Here is a 23,300-nt window from a genome sequence, read left to right on the forward strand (position 1 = left end):
GGGCAGGGGCAGATCCTCTTTTTTTACTTACAAAATATAACCCTAAATATTCCTCTAGGAAGGATAGAACAGTGCTGCCCTAAATATTTCAAAATTCATGTAACCACACATGATGATATCAAAATAACCAACTTTCACTCTTCTTCCTTCTCTTGTCCATTTCCTTTTACTCCCATTTATCCAAAACATGAAGACAGCAGAAACAGCCCTGTATGTCAGTGTGTATTCACAGACCTTAGTGCACCATGAGGCACTCCGTAATCGAGAGGCTTTGGCTCCGATAAGGAGGGTTTCAATAATACTTTCTGAGATCTAGAAGTGACTCTCGACTCAAACCTGTCGCTCTCAGACCATGTATCAAATTTAGGATCTTCATCCTTCTATTACCTCCGCCAACTAAAATGCATCCGTGTTTACTTTTCAGAAAATGACTTCTCCCAGCTACTATACGCGTTTGTAATATCCCACTTAGATTACTGCAACTCTCTACTAGTGGGCTTACCAGCAAAAACACTCTCCCATCTACAAGGTGTGCAAAACGCTGCAATCCGACTCCTAAAAAATTTGGGCTGTGCAACCATGTCACCTCTGCACTAACATCTATGCACTGGCTACCTATCCAAAAACGATGCACCTTTAAAGCCTTAATGCTAGCTTTCAAGACTTTCCTCAAAATGACACCAAACTACATAGCATCAAAACTTCAAAATTACGTCCCCAACCGATCACTGAGATCCCAAACAGAAAAATGGCTGGTCCTGCCACTAGGCTGCTCACTCAAGTCTGAGACAGCCCAAAGACGCTGAACTAAGAGCAACTCTACCCTCAACCACAACAAATGCTCTTCAATACCTCGAACCCCACGACCAAGACACCAGAGGAGACATGATATGGGACCACCTCGAATACCCAAACTGGCATCAGTTCCTAAATTTATTCAACAAGTTCACCAAATCTAACTGTCTACTTGACGCATGTCCCCTAAAAATTATGACAGTTGCCCTTCCAGAATTTAAAAAGGAACTATTCGCATGGCTAACAACCACCCTTACAAGCGGAACATTAAACCAAAAAATGGGTCACATACTAATCACATCAATCCCTAAAGATCAGAAAACCTCTTCAGCACTGACATCCAATTTCAGACCCATAGCAAGCATTCCCCTTTTCACAAAGATACAGGAAGGATTGGTCAACCTTCAACTAGTAAATTACCTGGACAAATTTAACATCCTTAGTGAACACCAATCAGGATTCAGGAAAGGATACAACACAGAAACTGTCTTAGCCTCCTTACTGAACCACCTCTGTGATCTCTTTAGCAAAGGCAAAAGCGCACTGATTCTACAATTAGACCTCAGCAGCGCGTTCGACCTGGTGGACCATGAAATCTGTGCCTTGAAGTAATGGGAATTTCTGGAAAGGCAAAGAAATGGTTCCAAGAGTTCCTAACAAACAGATCCTACCGAGTAATCAGCAATGGAAACTACTCCAAACCATGGAAAAACCTGTCAGGCGTGCCTCAAGGTTCCCCACTATCGCCCACCCTTTTCAATATCTATATCGCCTCCTTAGGCCACCTCTTACAAAAACTAAACTTAATACATTACATTTACGCAGACGACATATCCATTCTAATCCCCTTAAACGACATCACAAAAGAAATTATAGACAACCTCTCAAACATAATGACCGAAATCGATAAATGGACCACCAATTTCAAACTGAAACTAAACGCAGAGAAAACAAAAATCTTTCTGGCTAGTCCAAATGACAAAATTACAAGAACATCGATAAAAATAAACAATCACGAATACCCAATATCCAAAAACATAAAAATACTCGGTATCACTCTAGACACACACCTAACTATGACTGACCACACAAACTCACTAGTGAAAAAATGTTTTTTCACGCTATGGAAACTAAGGACCATAAAAAAATACTTTGATCCAACATCATTCAGGTTGCTGGTACAGGCACTGATCCTATCCATCCTGGACTACTGCAACATCATCTACCTGGGTATCCCACAAAAAACAATAAAAAAACTGAGACTAATTCAAAACACCGCCGTTCGCCTAATTTTCGGACTAAGAAAAAGTGACCATATCAGCCCCTACTATAAAAAGCTACATTGGCTACCAATAGAAGCTCAAATATTATTCAAATTTGCTTGCACCTGTTTCAGGCAAGCCTGGGGACTAGCTCCCTCCTACCTACAATCTCACTTCATCCTATACAACCCCACCCGTACAACCAGAAACAAAAACATCTTTGCATACCCAAAGATTACAGGCTGCAGATACAAATCATACCTGGACAGAACCTTTAAGTTCCAAGCGAACAGACAGCAAGTTTGGCTGAAAAACTACATAAACGAACCCAATCTGACATACAGTGCATTCCGAAAAGCGATCAAAACCGCCCTCTTCGCCAAATTCATTGACTAAAACTGTCCCCTCCCCCACTAGGACTTCCCCGCTGTAAACGCCTTTTCTCTCTCTCAAGAAGCTCCTTTCATGTATTCAGGTATTCTCTACCCATAGAACTCCACTTAATATGTTAGTACCAAAGCATTCAGGTACTCACTATCCATAGAACTCCAATTAATACGTAAGTTTCCCTTTTAGATTATTGTTTAATATTTAGACTCATTGTATGGTATTGTACTTAGACTTACTGTATTGTATTGTATTTAGACTCATAGTAATGTATTGTATTGTATTGTATTGAGACTCATTGTTCGGTATTGTAAGTAGACTTATTGTATTGTATTAACCTTTTGTTATTCGCTGAATGTCCAGCCTTCTTACAATGTAAACCGCCTAGAAGTCGCCTGACTATGGCGGTATAGAAAAATAAAGTTATTATTATTATTATAAAGATGCTCATATTCTCATTACATACCCAGAATGTGGCACATCATCCCCCCCATCCATTAGATCATTAGACAGTCTTTGGAACTTCATAAAAGCTGTGAAAACCTTCCTCTTTACAAATCCAGCTCCTTGAAGACCCATGTCTACACCCCGGACGGATAGAATCCCAAAGACACCACCTAATATACCAAACGGAATCTCGCTAAAACTCGCATGCCACCGCAAATATAACCTGAATTGCTACCACTTTCTCTGACAACAAAGATGCACCCATCTGCAAAGAAAGCTATTTCACTTCCTAGTATATCTACACTGGAAATGCTGCAATTTAAACCACCTTATGTCCACTAAGTCTGTATTTGTAAGTCATACCGGAACCTGAGCAATTCTTCAATGGAAATCAAGCAGAAAAATTAACATCCATGGAAGTGAGCCTTGAAGATGTGCGCAGGCAGATAGAAAAACTAAAAACTGACAAATCCCTGGGTCCAGACGGAATCCATCCAAGGGTTCTGAAGGAATTCAAGGAGGAGATAGCGGAACTATTGCAGCAAGTTTGCAACCTATCCCTGAAAACAGGCGTAATACTGGAGGATTGGAAGATAGCCAACATCACACCCATCTTTAAAAAGGTGAACTGGGAAACTACAGACCGGTGAGTCTGACCTCGGTTCCGGGGAAAATGGCGGAAGCACTGATGAAAGAAAAAAACTTCTGATACCAAGCTAACAAGGTTTCTGCAGGGGGAGATCGTGCTTAACTAACTTATTGCACTTCTTCGAAGGAATCAACAAACAGATGGACAAAGGAGACCCCATAGACATCGTATACCTTGATTTCCAAAAAGCATTTGACAAGATGCCTCACAAGTGTCTACTCTGGAAACTGAAGAACCATGGGGTGGACGGAAATGTGCATACATGGATCAAAAACTGGTTGGCGGGTAGGGGTGAAGAGCCACTACTCGGACTGGAGGAGGGTCACGAGTGGTGTTCCGCAGGGCTCGGTGCTCAGGCCGCTACTATTTAATATATTCATAAATGATCTAGAAACAGGGACAACGTGTGAGATAATAAAATTTGCGGACGACACCAAACTATTTAGTGGAGCTCGGACTAAAGATGACTGCGAAGAATTGCAAAGGGACCTGAAAAAACTAGGGGAATGGGCGACAAGATGGCAGATGAAGTTCAACGCTGAGAAATGTAAAGTATTGCATGTGGGAAGCAGAAACCCGAGGTACAACTATATGATGGGAGAGATGTTATTGACTGAGAGTACCCAAGAAAGGGACTTGGGGGTAATGGTGGACAAGACAATGAAGCCGACGGCACAGTGCGCAGCGGCCACTAAGAAAGCAAATAGAATGCTAGGTATAATCAAGAAGGGTATTACAACCAGGATGAAAGAAGTTATCCTGCCGTTGTATCGACGATGGTGTGCCCGCATCTGGAATACTGCGTCCAATATTGGTCGTCGTACCTTAAGGATATGGCGTTACTCGAGAGGGTTCAGAGGAGAGCGACACGTCTGATAAAAGGGATGGAAAACCTTTCATACGCTGAGAGATTGGAGAAACTGGGTCTCTTTTCCACGGAGAAGAGGGGATATAATAGAGACTTATAAGATCATGAAGGGCATAGAGAGAGTAGAGAAGGAAAGATTCTTCAAACTTTCAAATAATAAAAGAACAAGAGGGTATTCGGAAAAGTTGAAAGGGGACAGATTCAAAACAAATGCTATGAAGTTCTTCTTTACCCAATATGTGGTGGACACCTGGAATGCACTTCCAGAGGACATAATAGGGCAGAGTACGGTACTGGTGTTTAGTTTCCTCCTGGAAAAGGGGATAGAAGGGTATAAATAGAGGATTACTGCACAGGTCCTGGACCTGTTGGGCCGCCGCGTGAGTGGACTGCTGGACATGATGGATCTCAGGTCTGACCCAGCAGAGGCATTGCTTATGTTCTTATGTCTATACAGTACTCCCCCGATTTTCCCAGGGGTTCCGTTCCAGGAACCCCCGCGAATCTTGAAAAACCACAAATACAGTTTTTCATGGGGGAGACTGGAGAGGGCAACGGGAGAGGCAGGAGAGAGCAGCTGGAGTGCAGGAAATCACTCGTGGTATGCTCCAACCGCCTCTTCCTGCACTAAGTTGGGCCTTATCCAATCAGGAGCTGTGTGTCAAATCTTTATAATAAATACAGCCATGCAGTCTGTGACTTCAACCATTGCCCCCCATACCTACTGAAAAACTCAAGCATATTATTCCGCTTCCTACTTCTACAATGGATATACTCATCACTACTAGATGGTTATTTCCTACAAGAACTCAGTGAAATCATAATAACTCCGATATTAAAGGACCCTAAAGGAGCAAAAGACCAACCATCCAACTACAGACCCATTGCCTCAATACCATTGTACATCAAACTGATGGAAGGTCTCGTAGCAAAAACTTTAGCCTCTTACCTAGAGAATCACAACATACTCCACCTCACACAATCGGGATTCAGAGCCAAATACAGCACGGAGATACTACTAGGAACACTAATGGACACTGCAAGACAACACCTCTGTACAGGCAAGAAAATCCTGCTGATACAACTAGACCTTTCTGCAGCCTTCGACTTGGTACACCACGACATGCTTCTACAAACTCTCGATTCAATAGGAATCTCAGGCAAAGTACTTGCATGGTTCAAAGGATTCCTACAATCAAGAACTTACAGAGTCAAAACAATGCAAGAAAAATCTGAACCATGGTCCAACCTCTGCGGAGTTCCCCAAGGATCACCCCTATCACCTACACTATTCAATATATACATAGCCTCCCTCAGTTACTACCTAGATAATCATGGCATAATTTCATACAGCTACGCAGATGACATCACTATTCTCCTACCCTTCGACCAACCAGAACCCGTCATGACAAGTACAATACACAAAACTCTCGATTCAGTTGCAATTTGGATGACAGAGCACAAATTAAAACTTAACCCTGACAAAACAAATTTCATCCTACTAGAAAACAACAAAACTCCAACATTAACTAATCTTGTAATAAACTCGATCTCAATACAATACAACCTACACTAAAATTGCTAGGAGTCACAATTGACAGAGGCTGCACCATGCAACCCCAAATTAACAAAATAATAAAGGCATCGTTCATGACCATGAGAAATCTAAGAAAAATCCGAACATTCTTCAAAAAGAAGCAATTTCTACTATTGGTACAATCTCTTATCCTTGGGATGATAGACTACTGCAGCATACTATACCTACCTTTTCTGCGGCCATGATAAAGCAATTGCAGACAATACAGAATACAGCCCTGAGACTTGTCTATTTCCTAAAAAAAATATGACCATATCACAGAGGCATACCATGACTCGCACTGGCTTCCAATAGAAGCGAGAGTGTACTTCAAATTCTACTGCTTACTTTACAAGGCTCTCAACGGAGAAAGCCCAACCTACTGGAATAACCGACTAAATCAATCCTCCTCAATCAGACACAGAAGATCCCACTCACTATTCACTCACCCATCATCCAAAGATGTCAAACGAAAAAAACTTTATGATAATCTAATAGCCTCCAAAGCAGCTAAACTGGACAGACAAATCACCACTCTGTTATCTTCGACTACAGACTCCAAAGCCTTCAGGAGAGATATTAAAACCATACTCTTCAAAAAAACACATAAAACCTATCCAGCACAACCAATCCCAACCCAATATCCAACACTCTATTTACCCTTAGATCTCTCTAATACTCTTTTATCTACCAAACGTTATCAAAAACCCATAATTTCACCCTATTCTTATCTCCTAAAGACCTCCACTTCCCTTTGGTAACTCTTTACCCAATATATATTACCTTAAAAAATTCTATGTCATCGCTTATTCTATTCCTTCAAATTTTGAATGTAATTTTTGTTTTAGTTTGGATGTAATCCACCTTGAACCGCAAGGGAATGGCGGAATAGAAATCACTAATGTAATACAATGTAATAAACAGATGAATGCACCCTCAGAAGTAGGTGCTCTAGCTAAACACACCATAAAGGGAGATTTTAAATATTTAGTTCCATATTGAACTGTCTCATCTTATCACTGAGAAATCTCCATTTCCAAACTTTAGAATTAGTGTTAAAATTTGCTTTATTGTAATATATATGCTCTCTTGACATTTCTGTTACACTGTAGATGTGCTTTGACTTGGAAAATGTAGTCTGGTTCAAATTGCAAGGTACGGTGTTATAGTTACTAAGATACATTACTGATTACTATGAATTAACATGCATTCTAGTGCAATAGGTGTGTCATTCTGGACAAATGGGTAGCGGATCCAAATCCACACACTGTACAGAAGGTTTCAATCAAAGTTTTCAACTTCTCTTCCTTCTCCAATGGAGTGTGCTGCCCTCTTCAGTTTTTCCTTTTGAACGCTTGCAGTAAGGTATGTGTATGATCTGCTTTGTTTAAAATTTTCTTATTTTTTTTTTCTGGAGGTTTTCAGTGCTCCAGAGTTCCCAGTATTTCTGGGACAACTCTGTTTGGGAGAAGAAGCTAACTTGGTATTTGCAGCTGGCAGGCCAGTCTCTCTGTGGTACCTGCTTTGTCAGCCTGCATAATATTTAAGGAGCTTGGGGACCATTCCTCTCAGAGCTAGCTTGCCCCCTGATTTTCAGAAGCTTGAGCGGCTGATTTGGCACCTACAGTGATCCTTTGGGGGGACTTTCAGGGTGCTGTCTTCATGTTGCCTCCCTCCTTCATGTGTACAGTTCAGTGGAGTTAGAGGTCTAGCTTTGTTTCGCTCCAGCTGGCAGCCCGAATATTTCAGCATTTTTTGGAAACTGAACATTCTGTTGAGGCAGTATTCTTCTCCAGGAACCAGCTCCCCTTCTGAGCTGAAGCAGACATTGGCACCTTTACAGCACAGCATGGCACAGTGAGTACACACAGTTTCAGCCTTTGGGAGCGGGGGGGGGGGGGCTGAAACTAAATTTTTGAGGGTTTCTAAGGCTGCCCAGAGGGTTCCCTTCAGCAACAACCCCTATTCAGTGAAATCTGGGGTTTAGTTTGGCTGCTTTTCCATTTTTGGGCGCCAAAATGCTGCCTTGGTGGCTATCTTGGATTTCCCAATTTTATTTAAAGGCCTCCATCTGCCTCAAAACCCATTGATTCAGCTCAAAATCGGTTGTAATGGACCCCTCAAACCCTTTTACCCCCATATCTTGCCAGATTTGCACTGGATGATCATCTGAGGAATGTCTGTGTGCCACATTTTGCGGAATACATGAGGGGGGCAAGAGCCTTGGGTTTAGCCCCCCTCCCCCCGATGTCTCTAGGGCCAGAGAACCACCAGGGGTCATGACAGGGGAGAAAATCCCTCAGAGCCCCAGGTCTGCAACTTGGCTAAATGCACAAGAGGAGGAAGGTAGAGTCCCCTAAGGGGGGGGGGGTCTCAGGGCTGACTCGTCAGGGTTTTGCTCCTGATTTTGTGAGTCTCATGTGGAAAGCTAATCTAAGCTGCCAAGATTCTTCTGCACTGTTTGGAGACTCCCCAGAGGCCGTGCAAGGGGATTTTCCCTCATTGAGTACACGCCCCTCAGAACAGGGTACTGTTCAAGATGCAGGGGACCAGTCTGAAAGAGATCGGGATGTTGGGGAGTCTGGGTCTATGCCTTTACTGACACAGAATGATGCTTCCTTGATGGGAGACCGGGGTCCCAGCTAGGGACTGGTAGTCAAGAGGACGTGGCAGCACTTGATCAGGGAGAGAACCCATCTGTGCACTGCTTGTTCAAGTCCACAATGTTGCTGGAGATTATTACAGAATCCTTGAGGGAATTAAATCTAGAATCTCCATCCAGCTCTACTGCACAGTCTTCAGTCATGAGTGATATGAAGTGTCATCCTTTCCCTGGCATCCTAATATTAATGTCCTAGTCACAGAGCATTGGAATGCTCCAGAAGGACCTTTAAAGGGAGGCTAAAACCATGTCCAGGTTGTATCCCATGGCTCAGGAATGTCAACAATTGTTTGTACAGTACAAAGTAGACTATCTGGTGGCCCAGGTGATTAAACACACCTCCCTGCTGAGTGAGGGAGGCATAGTTTTGAAGGATTCATGGGATTGCAGAGTGATTCTTAAAAGATAGTTCAAGGCCTTAGCCTTGGGAATTAAAGCAGCAACAGCAGCCTTGTTTTTGGCGTGTGCCTGCCATATCAGTTTCTGTTGCACTTCCTCAAACCAAAGGGGGGCAGCACACTCCATTGGGGAAGAAGGGTGAGTTGAAAACTGTGATTGATACCTTCTGTACAGCATGTGGGTTTGGATTCCACTACCCACTTGTCCAGAATGACACACCTATCTACAAGAAAGAAGATTATTGAGATAAGAACATAATCTTTCTTTTACTTTACTGCAAGTTATATGTTATATAAAAGTCTTATTAGACAGAAAACATAGCAGGAGAGTATTCTGCTGTGATGAGGGCAATGAATTCTTAGTTACTGTATTTAAGTTCTAACATTTCAAATCCTTTTTTATGTTTTAAAGAATTTGGTAGATCAGAGAATGAACTGTTACGTTTTAGACTCAATTTTGTAAATGGCACCCAAATTTAGGCACCAGAAAATCCCACTAAGCGCCATTCTAGAAATGCTGCTCTAAGTTGGGCACCAGGTCTGTGTGTGAGGATTTATACCAGCTGAACCCTGGTATAAAGATCTCCCAAATTCTGTAACACTGCATGCAAATTATTGAGATGGCTTGGGGAAATGTACTACTTATTCATAGTATAAAATCTGTTTTACTACTTAGGATCTAGCTAGGCACTCGGGACCTGGGTTGGCCACTGTTGGAAATCAGATGCTGGGCTTGATGGACCTTCAGTCTGTCCAGTATGGCAATTCATGTGTTCTTAGAAACACCCCAACCCACCCATGCTCATGCCCCTTTTTTAGATTTGTGCAGAAAAATTTATATGCACATCTTTATGGAATAGTGACTATAGCACTAGGTGAGTAAATTCCAATTATTGCCAATTAGGGCCAATATTTGATAGCACCCAATTATGGTGCTAATTGGCTCATTAACCACACCTCCCTTTTATAAAACTGTAGCATGGTTTTTACCACTGGTTGCAGTGGTAAAAGCACCAATGCTCATAGGAATTCTATGAGCATCAGAGTTATTACCACAGGGTAAGTAATTAAATTGCATGCATGAATTTAAGACACAATTGTTTGCTTTCCACTAGGCTAATAACAATGCTGCTGTTTGCCTGCTTTACCTGGGCAAACTCAAGGATTCTTTGCGACAGTTAGAAGGACTAGTTCAGCAGGACCCCAAGCACTACCTCCACGAAAGCGTCCTTTTCAATCTGACCACCATGTACGAGCTGGAGTCCTCTCGCAGTATGCAAAAGAAACAGGCTCTGCTAGAGGCCGTTGCTGTCAAAGAGGGTGATAGTTTTAACACTCAGTGTCTGAAGCTGGTATAGAAATAATCCATTTGCTCTCTTTTCTTTTTGAAAGTTTATTTTTAAAATTGTATATTTGGCAGACTATGTACATTAAATAAAGTTCCTTATACTACAGAATAAATCAGGTACATATGTGTTTTGTTGTTCAATGGCTGTGTCTTAACAATCTGTCCTGATGCTTTACTCCTATGTAATGTGAAAGAAAAAATGTACTTTAGATTACCACACAGTGATAAAAAAAAAAAAAAAGAATACCACACAGTGAGCGGTGGCATGAAGTAAGTGTACCACCACACCAGTGCCTGTCCTGACTGACAAGTTACAAGCTAGGCTTCATTTATTACAGTGTTTGGATAGGCCTCAGATCCCATATTTACTTTCTGGCTTGGACTGGAGCCCCTAGCCCTGACTGGGTCCAATCAGGCACTATTTGCCAAAGGGAAATGTGTGTACGTTTAGTTTATTTGTTATACCACCTTTCTTAACATTTATTGCCAGATCAAGGCGGTTAACACTAGGTGCTTAAAACTAGAGAATGACACGGTGAAAAAATTGGTCCCCGTCACCGCCCCGTCCCCATCTCACCATCCCCGTCACCGCCCCGTCCCCGTCTCACCATCCCCGTCACCGCCCCATCCCCGTCTCACCATCCTCTTCACCGCCCCGTCACCGCCACTGCCACCCCATTCACCGCCCCGTCACCGCCACTGCAATCCCATTCACTTTTCTTTATTTACGTATAAAGGAAACATTCTTTAAAACTTTAAAACTTAGTTAATAACTATACAAAAACAAAACACGCAGAGAAAAAATTAATTAATAAAAATTCTCAAAACTGACACATTTTGATCACTAAATTTAAAATAGTTATTTTTCATACAGTTTTTCAATCACTAATCTTCCACCACCCCTGGGGCTAGCAATGCAAAAACAAACACGACATGTACTTTAAATGCTGCCGTGATTAGCATAGTGACCGCGGCTACGGCTGCAAGTCTCCCCTCCCCCCAGCGATCACGGCAGGAGGGCACCCAACCCCTCCTGTAGACCCCCCCAACGGCCCTCCCGACAATCGCAGCAGAAGGGTACCCAACCCCTCCTGCCGGTCCTCCCAATGGCCTCCCCTAAGATCGCCGGCAGGAGGGTACCCAACCCCTCCTGCTGGACCCCCCCCCAACGAACCCTCCCACCCCGGAACCCCCTTAGTCTTACTTTCCAAGTTGGACCGGACGGCTCCTCACACGTATGGCCAGCAGGCTTGCCTCCGTCCAAATGAGGCGGGCCCGCCCCTACCCTGCCCAACCCACAGGATCCTAGGGCCTGATTGGTTTAGGCACCTAAAGCCACTCCCGCTATAGGAGGGGCCTTAGGTGCTTGGGCCAATCAGGCCCTAGGATCCTGTGGGTTAGGCAGGGGAGGGGAGGGGCGGGCCCGCCTCATTTGGACGGAGGCAGGCCTGCTGGCCAGACGAGCGAGGAGCTGTCCGGTCCAACTTGGAAAGTAAGACTAAGGGGGTTCCGGGGTGGGAGGGTTCGTTGGGGGGGGGGTCCAGCAGGAGGGGTTGGGTACCCTCCTGCCGGTGATCTTAGGGGAGGCCATTGGGAGGCAGGGGAGGGGAGGGGCGGGCCCGCCTCATTTGGACGGAGGCAGGCCTGCTGGCCAGACGAGCGAGGAGCTGTCCGGTCCAACTTGGAAAGTAAGACTAAGGGGGTTCCGGGGTGGGAGGGTTCGTTGGGGGGGGGGGGGTCCAGCAGGAGGGGTTGGGTACCCTCCTGCCGGCGATCTTAGGGGAGGCCATTGGGAGGACCGGCAGGAGGGGTTGGGTACCCTTCTGCTGCGATTGGCAGGAAGGGTTGATCTGACAAATGAGGAGCACGGTGAAACACAGGTAAATAGCGGTTCCTAGAAGGGGGTACATTGGCCCGCGGGGACAAACCTGTTCACCGTTTCCGCGGTCGGTGAATGGCCTTGTCCCCGTCACCGCAGCGACTGCTAGTTTTCTTCCCCGTTTTCGGCGGTGACCCGCGGCTTAAATGCGGTGGCCGCGGGTAAACCGTCACCGTGTCATTCTATACTTAAAACTTCCCTATCTGTCCCAAAAGGCTCACAATCTTACTAAAGCACCATATTAAACATTTCTTAACATATACTAACAATTGTAGAAATAAATAAAGTTCCAAATGTTGAAGAAATAAAATTTTAAAAGGGAGAGGTAAATTAATTAAGCAAGAATTAACAGGTAAAATAATTAAGCAAGAATTCAACATGAATCAGCAAAAAGATAAACTCAAAATAAATCAGAAAAAAATAAGATTCAGTTAATAAGGAGAAATAAAAACAAAGCATGTCCGTGTTCGACGGCAGACAGCAGCTGGAATCATCTGGTCTGGTCAGCTGCCTCCAATAAGGCCAATTTGCCGTGATCCCTGGACCTCCGCTATACCACCTGTAAAGAAACAGAGAATCGATGATGCTGCCAACAATCGCACCACTTTGCCACAAGGCAGGTGGCAGGCAGCACAACGGATCAGACCGCCTTCCCGCAGATGCATCCGATCCCTGCAGGGCCCCCAAACAAGCGGGCTGTCTCCGAAGTAAAGTAGAGCATATATCAGGAACATATCTTCACTGTTGTATTGTTTGAACACATTTTACAGGTTGCCTAGCTAATTTGATCTATTCAGCCTTAACATGTAATATGTCAGCTGAGGAATGAACACCAGCCTACTACCCAAACTCTGGGAAAAGAAACTGCCAAACCCTACGCTTCCAGCAAATCCTCATCTTCTGTTTCCAGTTCTGAAAAAAAAAGCGTATATGCCAAACAAGTCCCTACTGCCCTAGCCTGTGCTGGAAGAAACCTACACTTCCAAGTACATGGATGGGCAACCTGTGGCCTACTGGAATTTGATGCAGCCTATGAAAACATGGGAAGTATACACAGAAAACGTTAATTAGAGTTTGAGCAATTTCAAATACTGAATTTGGAAAATCTTTTCAGAATAACCACTTAGCACGTTGTTTCATCACTTTTAGTAAATAAGTAACATTTTATCACAGAGGGTATACGGAGCTCCGTGCATTTCCTTTCATACATTATGTAACATTGCAACCTACGCAGATAGTACTGACATTCATGTGACCCTCTATATATAAAGTATACCATGTCAAAGTCAATGACCTTTATAGAATGAGTATGTAGTCATCTGTATATAACACCTCCATGAAATATGTTTCATGAGTCAGCGTTTCTTTTCTTTTTTTAATATCTTTATTGAGCTTTTTGAGAATAGTAAATAATAATCAGAAACAAAAACATAAAATTGTCGCATTTTGTAAGTAACATGTATTGATAATCCATGACAAAACAGTATATAGTAGGTGTAAACAAATCAAACGTTATCACAAAAAGTATCTAAAGGGGCCCATGTTTTGTGGAAATGGAGTTGTTTGGTTTGTTGATGCTAAAATATTTCATATTTTCTTATGGAACATATGTAATTCCACCATTCACAAGCATGCAGTTGGGAGTTATCTTTCCAATGACAGACAACTATGTGAATTGCTAAAGCAATCGTTGTATCAAAGAGTTTAGTGTGTTCATCAGACAGGTGGAGATCCGGATTAAGCGATCTTAATATAATAGTTTTGTAGGTGATGGGCGTTGAATTGTCAATGGAGAAGATGGATCGTATTTTGTCAATGAAGAAGATGGATGAGCATTGGACAGTGAAAAAGGGTGTGGGATAATGAGTCTAAATCTGAAGAACAGGACCAGCATAGATTAAGCTTATCATTTTTCACTACTCTAGCAAATTTAACTGGAGTCCAGTAAGCTTTATGCATAATAAGAAGGTAGATTGAGATATGGATGCTACTAACGTTGGACGGGAGGAATGTTTCCAAAAAGTCATCCAGTCAATGTTTGTGTGCTGAATGTCAAATTCTGCTTCCCAATAGCTTTGCAATTGAGCATTAAAATTAGTATTATGCTCTAGAAGTTTCTTATAAATTTTTGAGGCTTTTTTGTTACTAAGGAGTACAGTATTGGTGAACAAGGAAAAGTTTTTGGAATTGGATATAGTGAGAAGAAGTAGTGCACATGAGATAATCCTTGATAATTAACCAATTAGATGGTGGAAAGGGGATACCTTACGTGTTTTCAAAAAGTGTTCCATGGAAGGTAGGTTATGATTGATTATAAGCTGTGAAAGAGATCATAAATTATGGGTTTATTCATGAACATTGGGGTATCAACAAGTTGTAATTTACTATTATGCCAGATGGTGACATCTTTTAGATTATACATGTTTTTAACAATTTATAGAAGTCATGTAAGAGGAGATAAGTGGATTTCAGTAATCTCAATGGAGTAGTAAACAGAAATGTGTCCATAAAAGTGAGTAATTTGATAGGGTAGGGATATATTAAAGATAATTTTAGTTGTAGCTATCTGGGCACATCATGATCCTCTGGTGGAGTGAACCAAAATAGAGCTTGTAAGTTCTTCCGAGCAGAAACCATCTTTTAAATGTCAAAATAAAGCACTACATAAGCCTTTCAGTGCTATATATTGAGGTTGTGGGTTCAAACCCACGCTGCTCCTTGTGACCCAGGGCAAGTCACTTAATCCCCCCCATTGCCCCCATAATAGATAGATTGTGAGCCCACCAGGAGAGATAGGGAAAAATGCTTGAGTACCTGAATAATCTCATGTAAACCATTCTGAGCTCTCCTGGGAGAACGGTATAGAAAATTGAATAAATTAAAAAAAAAATAAAATATATATATATATATGTGATAAATAGTAGTAACAGCAGTAATAAGGCGCTGAGCATATATTAAAGCAATACCCCAACGCAGCGGTTTTTGCAGGAAGTCTGGAGGGAAAGATAACCAGGGGGATAGGCCTGAGCTACATAAGCCTGTTCACTAGATGAGAACTGTAAGGCAGTCTAGTTTTCGTTGTTAGGATAAGATCTTTTATCAGATGATGTTTACTGCAAATATAAAGAACATTAAGAGCATTTGAGAGGGGGTGGATATAGGGGTAGAAATAGTAGATGAATTTGATAATGGGACAGGAATAAGACATCTTACCTTGGTAATAGGGATAAATGGAATGCAGCAGTGATACTGATGCAAATGTCATACCACATATGACAGGCATATTTGATTGGGGAGAGGGTGCGCACTCAGGCACACACAAAGAAGCACACGCTGCTCCTTGTGTGCGCACCTTAGGCATGTGCCGCAAGTAGCTTCGAGTTTGAAGCGGAGGACAGGGGCACTTCGGGGTGGGAGTTCAGCAAGAGGATCAGCCTGGAAGGGAACACAACAGGAGTCAGGGTGAGACTGAAATGTAAACCAAAATTGCGCTGCAAGTAGCTTTGAATTTGAAGAGCAGTAGAGGCACATCTGGGTGGGCACAATTCAGCACGAGTTCAGCGAGAGGATCAGCTGGGGCACTTCTAGGTGGGCAGGACTTCCTGTCACCACATCTTTAGAAAGCTGTTATTTGGATGTATATAGCCCCTGAGCCACAGCGATTTAAAATGTGATGTGGTGGGGCATGGTTTGCACATACCCCAAACACTGGACAATTAACAATAGGAAAAGACGGTTACACTGGCTTTTGGACCTGCTCTGAAGCATGTACGTACGTACACCAGCTCTCTGTTAAGAACTAGAGTCTAAAGTAAGGGGAAAGTGCTAAAGACCACAGCACCCCTTAACCCTGAAACACTGCCCAACATCCAAAATACCACATGACCTCTAGCCCCATGCCCCTCGACCTCTTTCCCACCCGCCTCCAAACCCCCCATGGTGAGGAGTAGCCTAGTGACAGAGCTGCCTGCTCAGCACCATGAGGTTGTGGGATCAAATCCCAGTGCTGCTCCTTTTGATCCTGGGCAAGTCACATAATCCTCCATGGCCCTGGGTACAAAATAAGTAAACTGCTTTGAATGTGCAACCACAACAAGACAGTATACAAATCCCAGTCCCTTTCCCCGTGATAGCTCAAGAATCCATATCCCACCTTGCTCACCCACCCCCAAACGTAACAATGAACCCTTTTTCAAGACCTCTTGGCAGTATGCAGACCCCTTCTCCATGACGTCTCAATTCCAATCTCAATGAATTATGTAAAATAGGGCATACAGCCCCTAATTCTATAACCTTAAGGCTTAAATGTAAGTGCCATTTGTGTGCTGATTATGAAAACTAGCACTTCAGGACATGAATGTAACAGTCACATGCCTAAGTGCCTATTTGGCACTAAGCATTTAGGAGGTACAGGGGTGTGTCCAACACTTACACACAGAACTTATAGAATACTACAAAATTACAATATTTAAGAATACACCTGCATTTTAAATGTTGAGTTGTGCATTATTGTATAATGGCCTCTAGAAACTAGAAGCCATTGTAGAATTCACAAAGGGTCCTGCATTGTGGCACTTATAAAATTGCCCCCATAATATACTAAGTGGAAAGAATAAAGCTAATTCAGAATCACTTCATGTGAAATAGTTTGGGAAGCCTTAGTCTCCTTAGCACATTTACCCACCCTTTTACAAAACTGTAGCACAGTTTTTAGCACTAGCCACAGCGGTAACAGCTCCGACACTCATAAAACTCCTATGAGTGTGGGAGCTGTTACTGCCACGGCCGGCACTAAAAACCATGCTACGGTTTTGTAAAAAGGGAGGGGGGTTAATTAGCCAACTATAATCAGGTAGATTTGGGTAACAAGCAAACTACTTTGGAGATTAAATCAACAGGACTGAATTTGGTCAGTCTGTCTCTCTATAAAGGTCCAAAAATATTTTCAGTTTGGTATTTACCAGAAAAGTTAATGGGAACACATTCCATAATACAAAGAAATTTCAGAGGACCCACAAAAGAGAGTAACTAATGTTCATCCATCTAGAAAGGGTTATAAGGTTATTTCTAAATAGCTGGTGTGTCACCAATCTTACTGTAACACAGTCTACAACTAGACAATGTGAACTGCAGTGACTAACTGGGGCAGACTGTGACAAACCCACTCCCAGCCCTGGCTTTGTCTTGAGGGCCGCAATCCAGTCAGGTTTTCAGGATTTCCCCCATGAATATGCATTGAAAGCAGTGCATGCACATAGATCTCATGCATATTCATTGGGGAAATCCTGAAAACCCGACTGGATTACGGCCCTCAAGTTTGTCAAGAGTCTTGTAAGACTTAGCTCTTTTTATGCGTTGTATTGTTTCCTAAAACTTTGTAATTTTATCACTATGTACATCACTTAGAATTATGATTAAGCGATTCATCAAAATTTTATTAAACTTGAAACTTTGAGATCCCTGTCTTAGGGAAAAGAAAGAATACAACATGGACCCTGATCAGAAGAGCTGACCAGCTCAGCAGTAAAGATCTGAAATTGGCTGACTACCCCTCAGACAGTGAGACAGAGCAGGATTGGTATGAGCCCAGTATCACCCAGCAGAATGTACCGTACCAGCATAAAACTACTAAAAAGCTAGGCTCAGCTCCCAAGAGAGCTACAGCTCTTCCCCTTCCCTAAGAGAGAGGGGTGAGGCTATGACACGCTTAAAGATAGAGCCCTGAATCAGTTGCAGGGGAGGCAAGAAGGTAAAGGGAGGAGCCATTCTCTTCAACCATGGAAAGGGCAAGATGTAGAGAGGGTTGAGGAGGAGCAGACACTGTTGCCAACCACAGAGAGCCCAGGTGAGGAGGCGGCTATGGACACATCAGACCTGCCAATGGAGCTAACACCCCTACAGGATTGCATGGAGGTTGGTCCATGAGTTCAAGGGGACAAAGAACCTATCTTTTTTTAAAGTAATAATTGTGTTTTTCTTGTTCCCTGAATGAAAAGTCAGGTGCCTTAATTAAAAAAGGAAATAACCCTTTTTTTTGTTTGAACTGTGCTTCTTTTTTGCCAAGAGACTGGGTTACCCGGCAGCAGAACATCTAAAAGCCTTAATAGCATTGTTTGCATTGTGAAACCTGCTATTCAGTGTTTGCTAGATTAGCCCCCTCAAATTCAGTGCTGGGTCACATCCAACCAGCAGCACTAAATAATCAGGAGCTAATTTCAGGTGGGCAGGAAGACCAACCACCAGAGTTTATGCAGGCCCAGCTGAAATTCAGCCAGGACTCACATAACCTTTTGTAGCTTTTTTTTAAAAAAAAGTCCCTCCATTCCTTTCCCGGCTCCAACAAAACTCCCTTGCTTCCCATCCGACTCCAGGAATATACTCCTCTCCCCCCCAAACACACAGGACTCCTTTTATGAAGGCGCGCTAGGGCCTTTACGCGTGCAATAGCACGTACTAAAATTCCACTCAAGGTAGCCACTACCGCCTCCTCTTGAGCAGGCGGTAGTTTTCCGGCTAGCGCAAGCTATAGACACGCTAATTTTGTGCGTGTGCTAAAAATGCTAGACCTTCGTAAATGTAGCTCACAGTTTAGGTAGGTCTCCTTTTACTTCTATGGTGGTCCAGAGGGGGCAGAAGCAAAATCCCCTTACTCTTGCCCCTGGTGGCTGCTGGTACCAAACGACTGCAATGACACTTTTTTAAGCTACAAAAGATTATGTGGGTGCTTGTTAATATTCATCTTGTGAGATTTTTCAAAGTAGGCCGCTTAGCTATCCAGGTGTTAACACTGAATCACTCCAGGCTCCTTCCTAACATTGACCCCTATACCACCCCTGACCTGACCACTTTTTTGGGTAATCAGAGGCGATATTGAGCAGCATTGCCCGCTTTAGTGTTGCAGAATATTGGGGGTGGGGGTGACAGGCAATTTAAGTGGGCAGAAGAGACTCTCTTACCTGTTTAAATCACTTTGAATATCAGACATTCAATGTTATAAATACTGGTAGCATAACTTTTGTTAACCTTTTTAAAAATAGCTACATTAATCTCTTACCACATCCTCTGGCAATTCATTCCAGAGCTTAACTATTCTCCGAGTGAAAAAAATATTTTCTCCTATTGGTTTTAAAACTATTATTCTGCAACTTCATCAAGTGTCCCCTATTCTTTGTAAATCTTGATGCAGTAATGGTCTGATATGGCATCATATCTTTTTAATCTGAAGATCAGTCCGATTGCTATGTTCTGGATCATTTGCAGGTTGTACATTTGGGTTATGTTTATGCCTGTGTAGAGAGAGTTGCAATAGTCTAGCTGTGTTAGGTCTAGCTTTTTAACCAGAATGGCAAAGTGGTGGCAGTAAAAGTAAGGTTTGATTCAATCTTAGTTGTTTTAGGTTGTAGGTTTCCTCCCCCAAAGGTTGGAGATTTGGGGGTGTGAAGGAGAGGATGGAGTCTAATAAGATTCCAAGGACTCGAGCAGTTTTATCCACGTTTATTGTTGTGAATGATAATTTTGAGAAGATTATGGGAACTGTCTGTGTAGCATTGCATAAACCATAATAAATTTGGTTTTAGTTGCATTTTAATTTATTGGAAAGTGCCCAAGAATAGATTCTGTCAATGCCATTGGAGACTATTGTGGAAGCATTATTCATTTCAGTATTGAGTGGTATTAAAATAAAAGATGTCATCTGCATAAGACAACAGACTTTCTCCATTTAAGGAGAGGTTTCCTAGTGAACTCAAATATGTTGAAAAGTTTAGGGGATAGTGGCGACTCCTGCGGGACTCCATAGAATGCTTTCCAGGTTAGTGAGAAGGTTCGGTCCTTCCAGACACAATATTCTGTATTTGTCAGAAATTCTTTGAACCAGTTAAGAACGGATCCAGTCAGACCTAGTTCACCGAGTATAGTGAGAAGGTCAGAAATAGATGTTCTGGGCTGTGTTGTGCTCTGAAGCCAAACTGGGTAGGATGGAGACAGCATTTATCAATGTAGGCTGTGAGTTGTGTGAAGACAAGGGTTTCAAGTAATTTGGTGAGTAGCGGGATATTGGCTATGGCTATGAAGTTGGATTTGGATAAATCAGCTCCTTGATTTTTTGGGATGAGAGTGAGTGCAATGAGGCCCATTTTGTACTGGTAGTTGGCCAGTCACTAGTAGGTTGTTGAGCAGAAAGACCAGCCAGATTATCAGCGAGTTTGTAATATGAGTAAGGAGGCATGGGGACATTTATCCAGTGTGCAGCTTTGAGTGGATAGTCTTTAATTGATTGAAAAGTTATTTTGGAGGAATTAGTTCAAAGGTGCTCCAGATTTGGCCCGCTGTGCAGGGATCTGTTTTCGGTTCTGTTTGGGTCTCTGTGTTTTGGTGCTGGATAGTTTATTTCATTTTGAATGTCCTTAATCTTGCCTAGGAAGTAGTTTGCTAGTTCTTGGGCATTATCAAAACCAAAAAAAACCTATGAAAGAACACTGTCAAAAATCCCACAAAATAGTTCTTTTCTAGTGAAAAAAGTTGATTGTGAAAAAAGCTGACTGACACCACCAGAATCAATGAATAATTATTTTACAAGAATTAAGTATTTTTAGATATTTTTAAATGGGAGGCCCTCAGTGTAATGCACTCAGATGAGTGCTGCAGTGTCCAATAACTTAACTAAGGCAAGAGAGCTAGATAGCTCAATGCAGCACACTATACTTGGACACCGCCTTGTGCTAACTACTTTCACTCGATTATCGATTTTTATGTGAACCGAGTCGAGCTCGTTTTGGAGAGATGACAGTATATAAATCCAATATTTAGGGCTCCTTTTACAAAGGTGCGTTAGGGCCTTAACGCGTGGAATAGCGCATGCGCTAACCGCTACTGCCTCCTCTTAAGCAGGCGGTAGTTTTTAGGGTAGCGTGCGCTAAAAATGCTAGCACACCTTTGTAAAAGGAGCCCTTAGATTAGATTATTGACCTAACCAGGGGACATGTTGCTATGTTTCTTAATTTATATAGTATAAATATATTGTCATCTATAATTTCCTTTGAAATAATTTTTTACTACATAAGGCACAGAATCTAGCAGTAGCTTTGACGAGAGTAAAAATGTATCTGAAAAGAACAAAATCTATTGGGCAAATCCAGTAACAGATGATTAAGGGAATTATTTTAATGAAGACACAGTATTTTATTATAAATAGGGCCTCAAACTTTCAATAACAACAGTATGCTTTGGATTTAAGAGAATCATCAGATTTATTAAAATTGGATTTTTAAAATGTTAGCAGCAATTTACAAGTTAAATGGAACTTTTCAAGAAAAGGTGCAGGTAGAGGTTCAGTTTGCAGACACTAGTTAACCACATGCTTTAGTCCACTGTCTAAAATCTACATGCTTCATATAACCCAATATACTAACATCCCTTTATACAAAGGCGTGGTAGTAGCTGCGGTGAGTCAAATGCTCTGATGTCCACTGAATCCCTGTGGGCATCGGAGTGATTACCCACCACGATAATCGCCTTTGTAAAAGGGGGCCTAAATCTTCCACAACCATCCACAACTACAGATCAGCATGCCACTAAAAGGAGAACAGAAAATAGTTAAACCTGGAGACCAGTCAAAACTTTCAGAAGGAAAAGAAATAAGATCCCTTACAGGTTCACATTGAACAAAACCCTATACAATCATCATTCCATTGTTTTTTTTATCATCAGTTACTAATATAAGGGGTCTCTTGCTAAAGATTAGCACAAGTTATCTGCAGCACAGGGAGCATAGGGCCCACAGGAATAAAATGCATTAATCTTCAGAAATAGACCTCATATAACCATAATGTTTAGCTAACTATAGGAGCCTGTATTCCCTTCTGATTTGAAAGGGATATACAGTTTTAAATGGTTGCTAACCTAGGTTGGCCACTTGTTGGAAACAGGATACTTGGCTTGATGGACCTTCGGTCTGTCCCATAAATGTTTTGCTTATTTTTCTTCTTAGTCCTGAATCTATAGTGTAGCTTGAATCTATAGTATTGGTAAATATAAGCTATATTTACCAGCATTTTAGATCCAGAACAAAAAATGTAAAGCCTAATATCAATAGGAGTCAGAGTTGAAGGTTTGGTGTGCCAACTCCACAGCCCTGATACAGAGCAGTTACCAGAAAACATGATAAAACTCATGAGCTCAGTTCCTGTGATGTGCTAGCACTTTAGATGAGAAACAGCTTAATAGATGGCATCACATGTGGGTATGAGGTCAGCTAGAGATGAGATTTGGTTGAATGGGGGGATGGGAGAGAAAAAATAGTGAGTTAAGATGTGGCAACGATGAGGTGGCACATAGTGTTTGCGTGTCTAAGATGAGTGAGCAGGGGCTCCTGGGTTTTTTTCTTAGTCTGAACTACACAGGGCACTCCATCCCATTCTCAAACAAGACAAAAGTACATTGAGGTATATTTTAATAATCCTTTCTGTACATTATAACTTTGGAATTAATTCTGAACAGGGTACGCATTCCAGAAAAGGACATTTTTAATCTATAGGGGGGGAAATAAAGCAATCCTGAATGTGTTACATTAAATGAGTGTAGTCAAGATGGCGGAGGTTTAGTGTTTGCTCTCCAGGCATTTTCCTACCTGCCACAATGGGGAACACCAAGAGGAAGCTCCGTGTCTATCCCTAAGAGACCATGAGCACTCCTTTTGACAGTTCCGATAGACCTTTCTGTCCAGAGAGCAACTGATCCTTCAGTAACCAGAGCTGAAAGCAGATGCCTAACGCCTCATTAAGCCTGAATCTCAGAAGTCCTCCTATGCAGCCTTCAACCAGTAGTGTTTCTGCCTTGCCCAGCATTTCTTTTCCTGAGAAGGTGTCAATTTCCCTGGAAGGAGGTGATACCAGTAGAGCAGAAGTGGCTATGAGCTACCTGCATGGGAACCGTCCTGCAAAGTCAAATCTCTTAGACACTGGGGGCCACAGGGGTGTCTGGAACCAAGATTTCTGAAGCTCACCAAGATGCCAGTGGTACCTTTACCAAT

At 42.4% G+C, this 23,300-nt stretch overlaps 2 protein-coding genes across 5 annotated transcripts in view; one reads left to right on the plus strand and one right to left on the minus strand.

Annotated features, from left to right (window-relative positions):
- Positions 1-10,512, plus strand: part of TRAPPC12 (trafficking protein particle complex 12) — a 237,879-nt gene extending 227,367 nt beyond the window's left edge. For all 3 annotated transcript variants that reach the window (XM_033935617.1, XM_033935619.1, XM_033935618.1), the window contains one exon: positions 10,160-10,512. In XM_033935617.1, coding sequence (XP_033791508.1) covers positions 10,160-10,402 — 243 coding nt within the window. In that variant the 3' untranslated portion in view covers positions 10,403-10,512. The remainder of the gene's footprint in view (positions 1-10,159) is intronic.
- A 1,970-nt stretch (positions 10,513-12,482) lies between these two features.
- The window catches only part of ADI1 (acireductone dioxygenase 1), a 39,132-nt gene continuing 28,314 nt past the window's right edge, over positions 12,483-23,300 (minus strand). Inside the window, exon 5 of one of the 2 annotated variants that reach the window (XM_033935625.1) lies at positions 12,483-12,830. In XM_033935625.1, the coding sequence (XP_033791516.1) occupies positions 12,617-12,830 (214 nt within the window). In that variant the 3' untranslated portion in view covers positions 12,483-12,616. Of the gene's footprint in view, positions 12,831-15,430; positions 15,707-23,300 lie in introns of those variants that run through there. The other variant, XM_033935626.1, reaches the window with a different exon arrangement.

The sequence above is a fragment of the Geotrypetes seraphini genome, chromosome 3 (genome assembly GCF_902459505.1).
Source record: "Geotrypetes seraphini chromosome 3, aGeoSer1.1, whole genome shotgun sequence".
Taxonomy (NCBI): domain Eukaryota; kingdom Metazoa; phylum Chordata; class Amphibia; order Gymnophiona; family Dermophiidae; genus Geotrypetes; species Geotrypetes seraphini.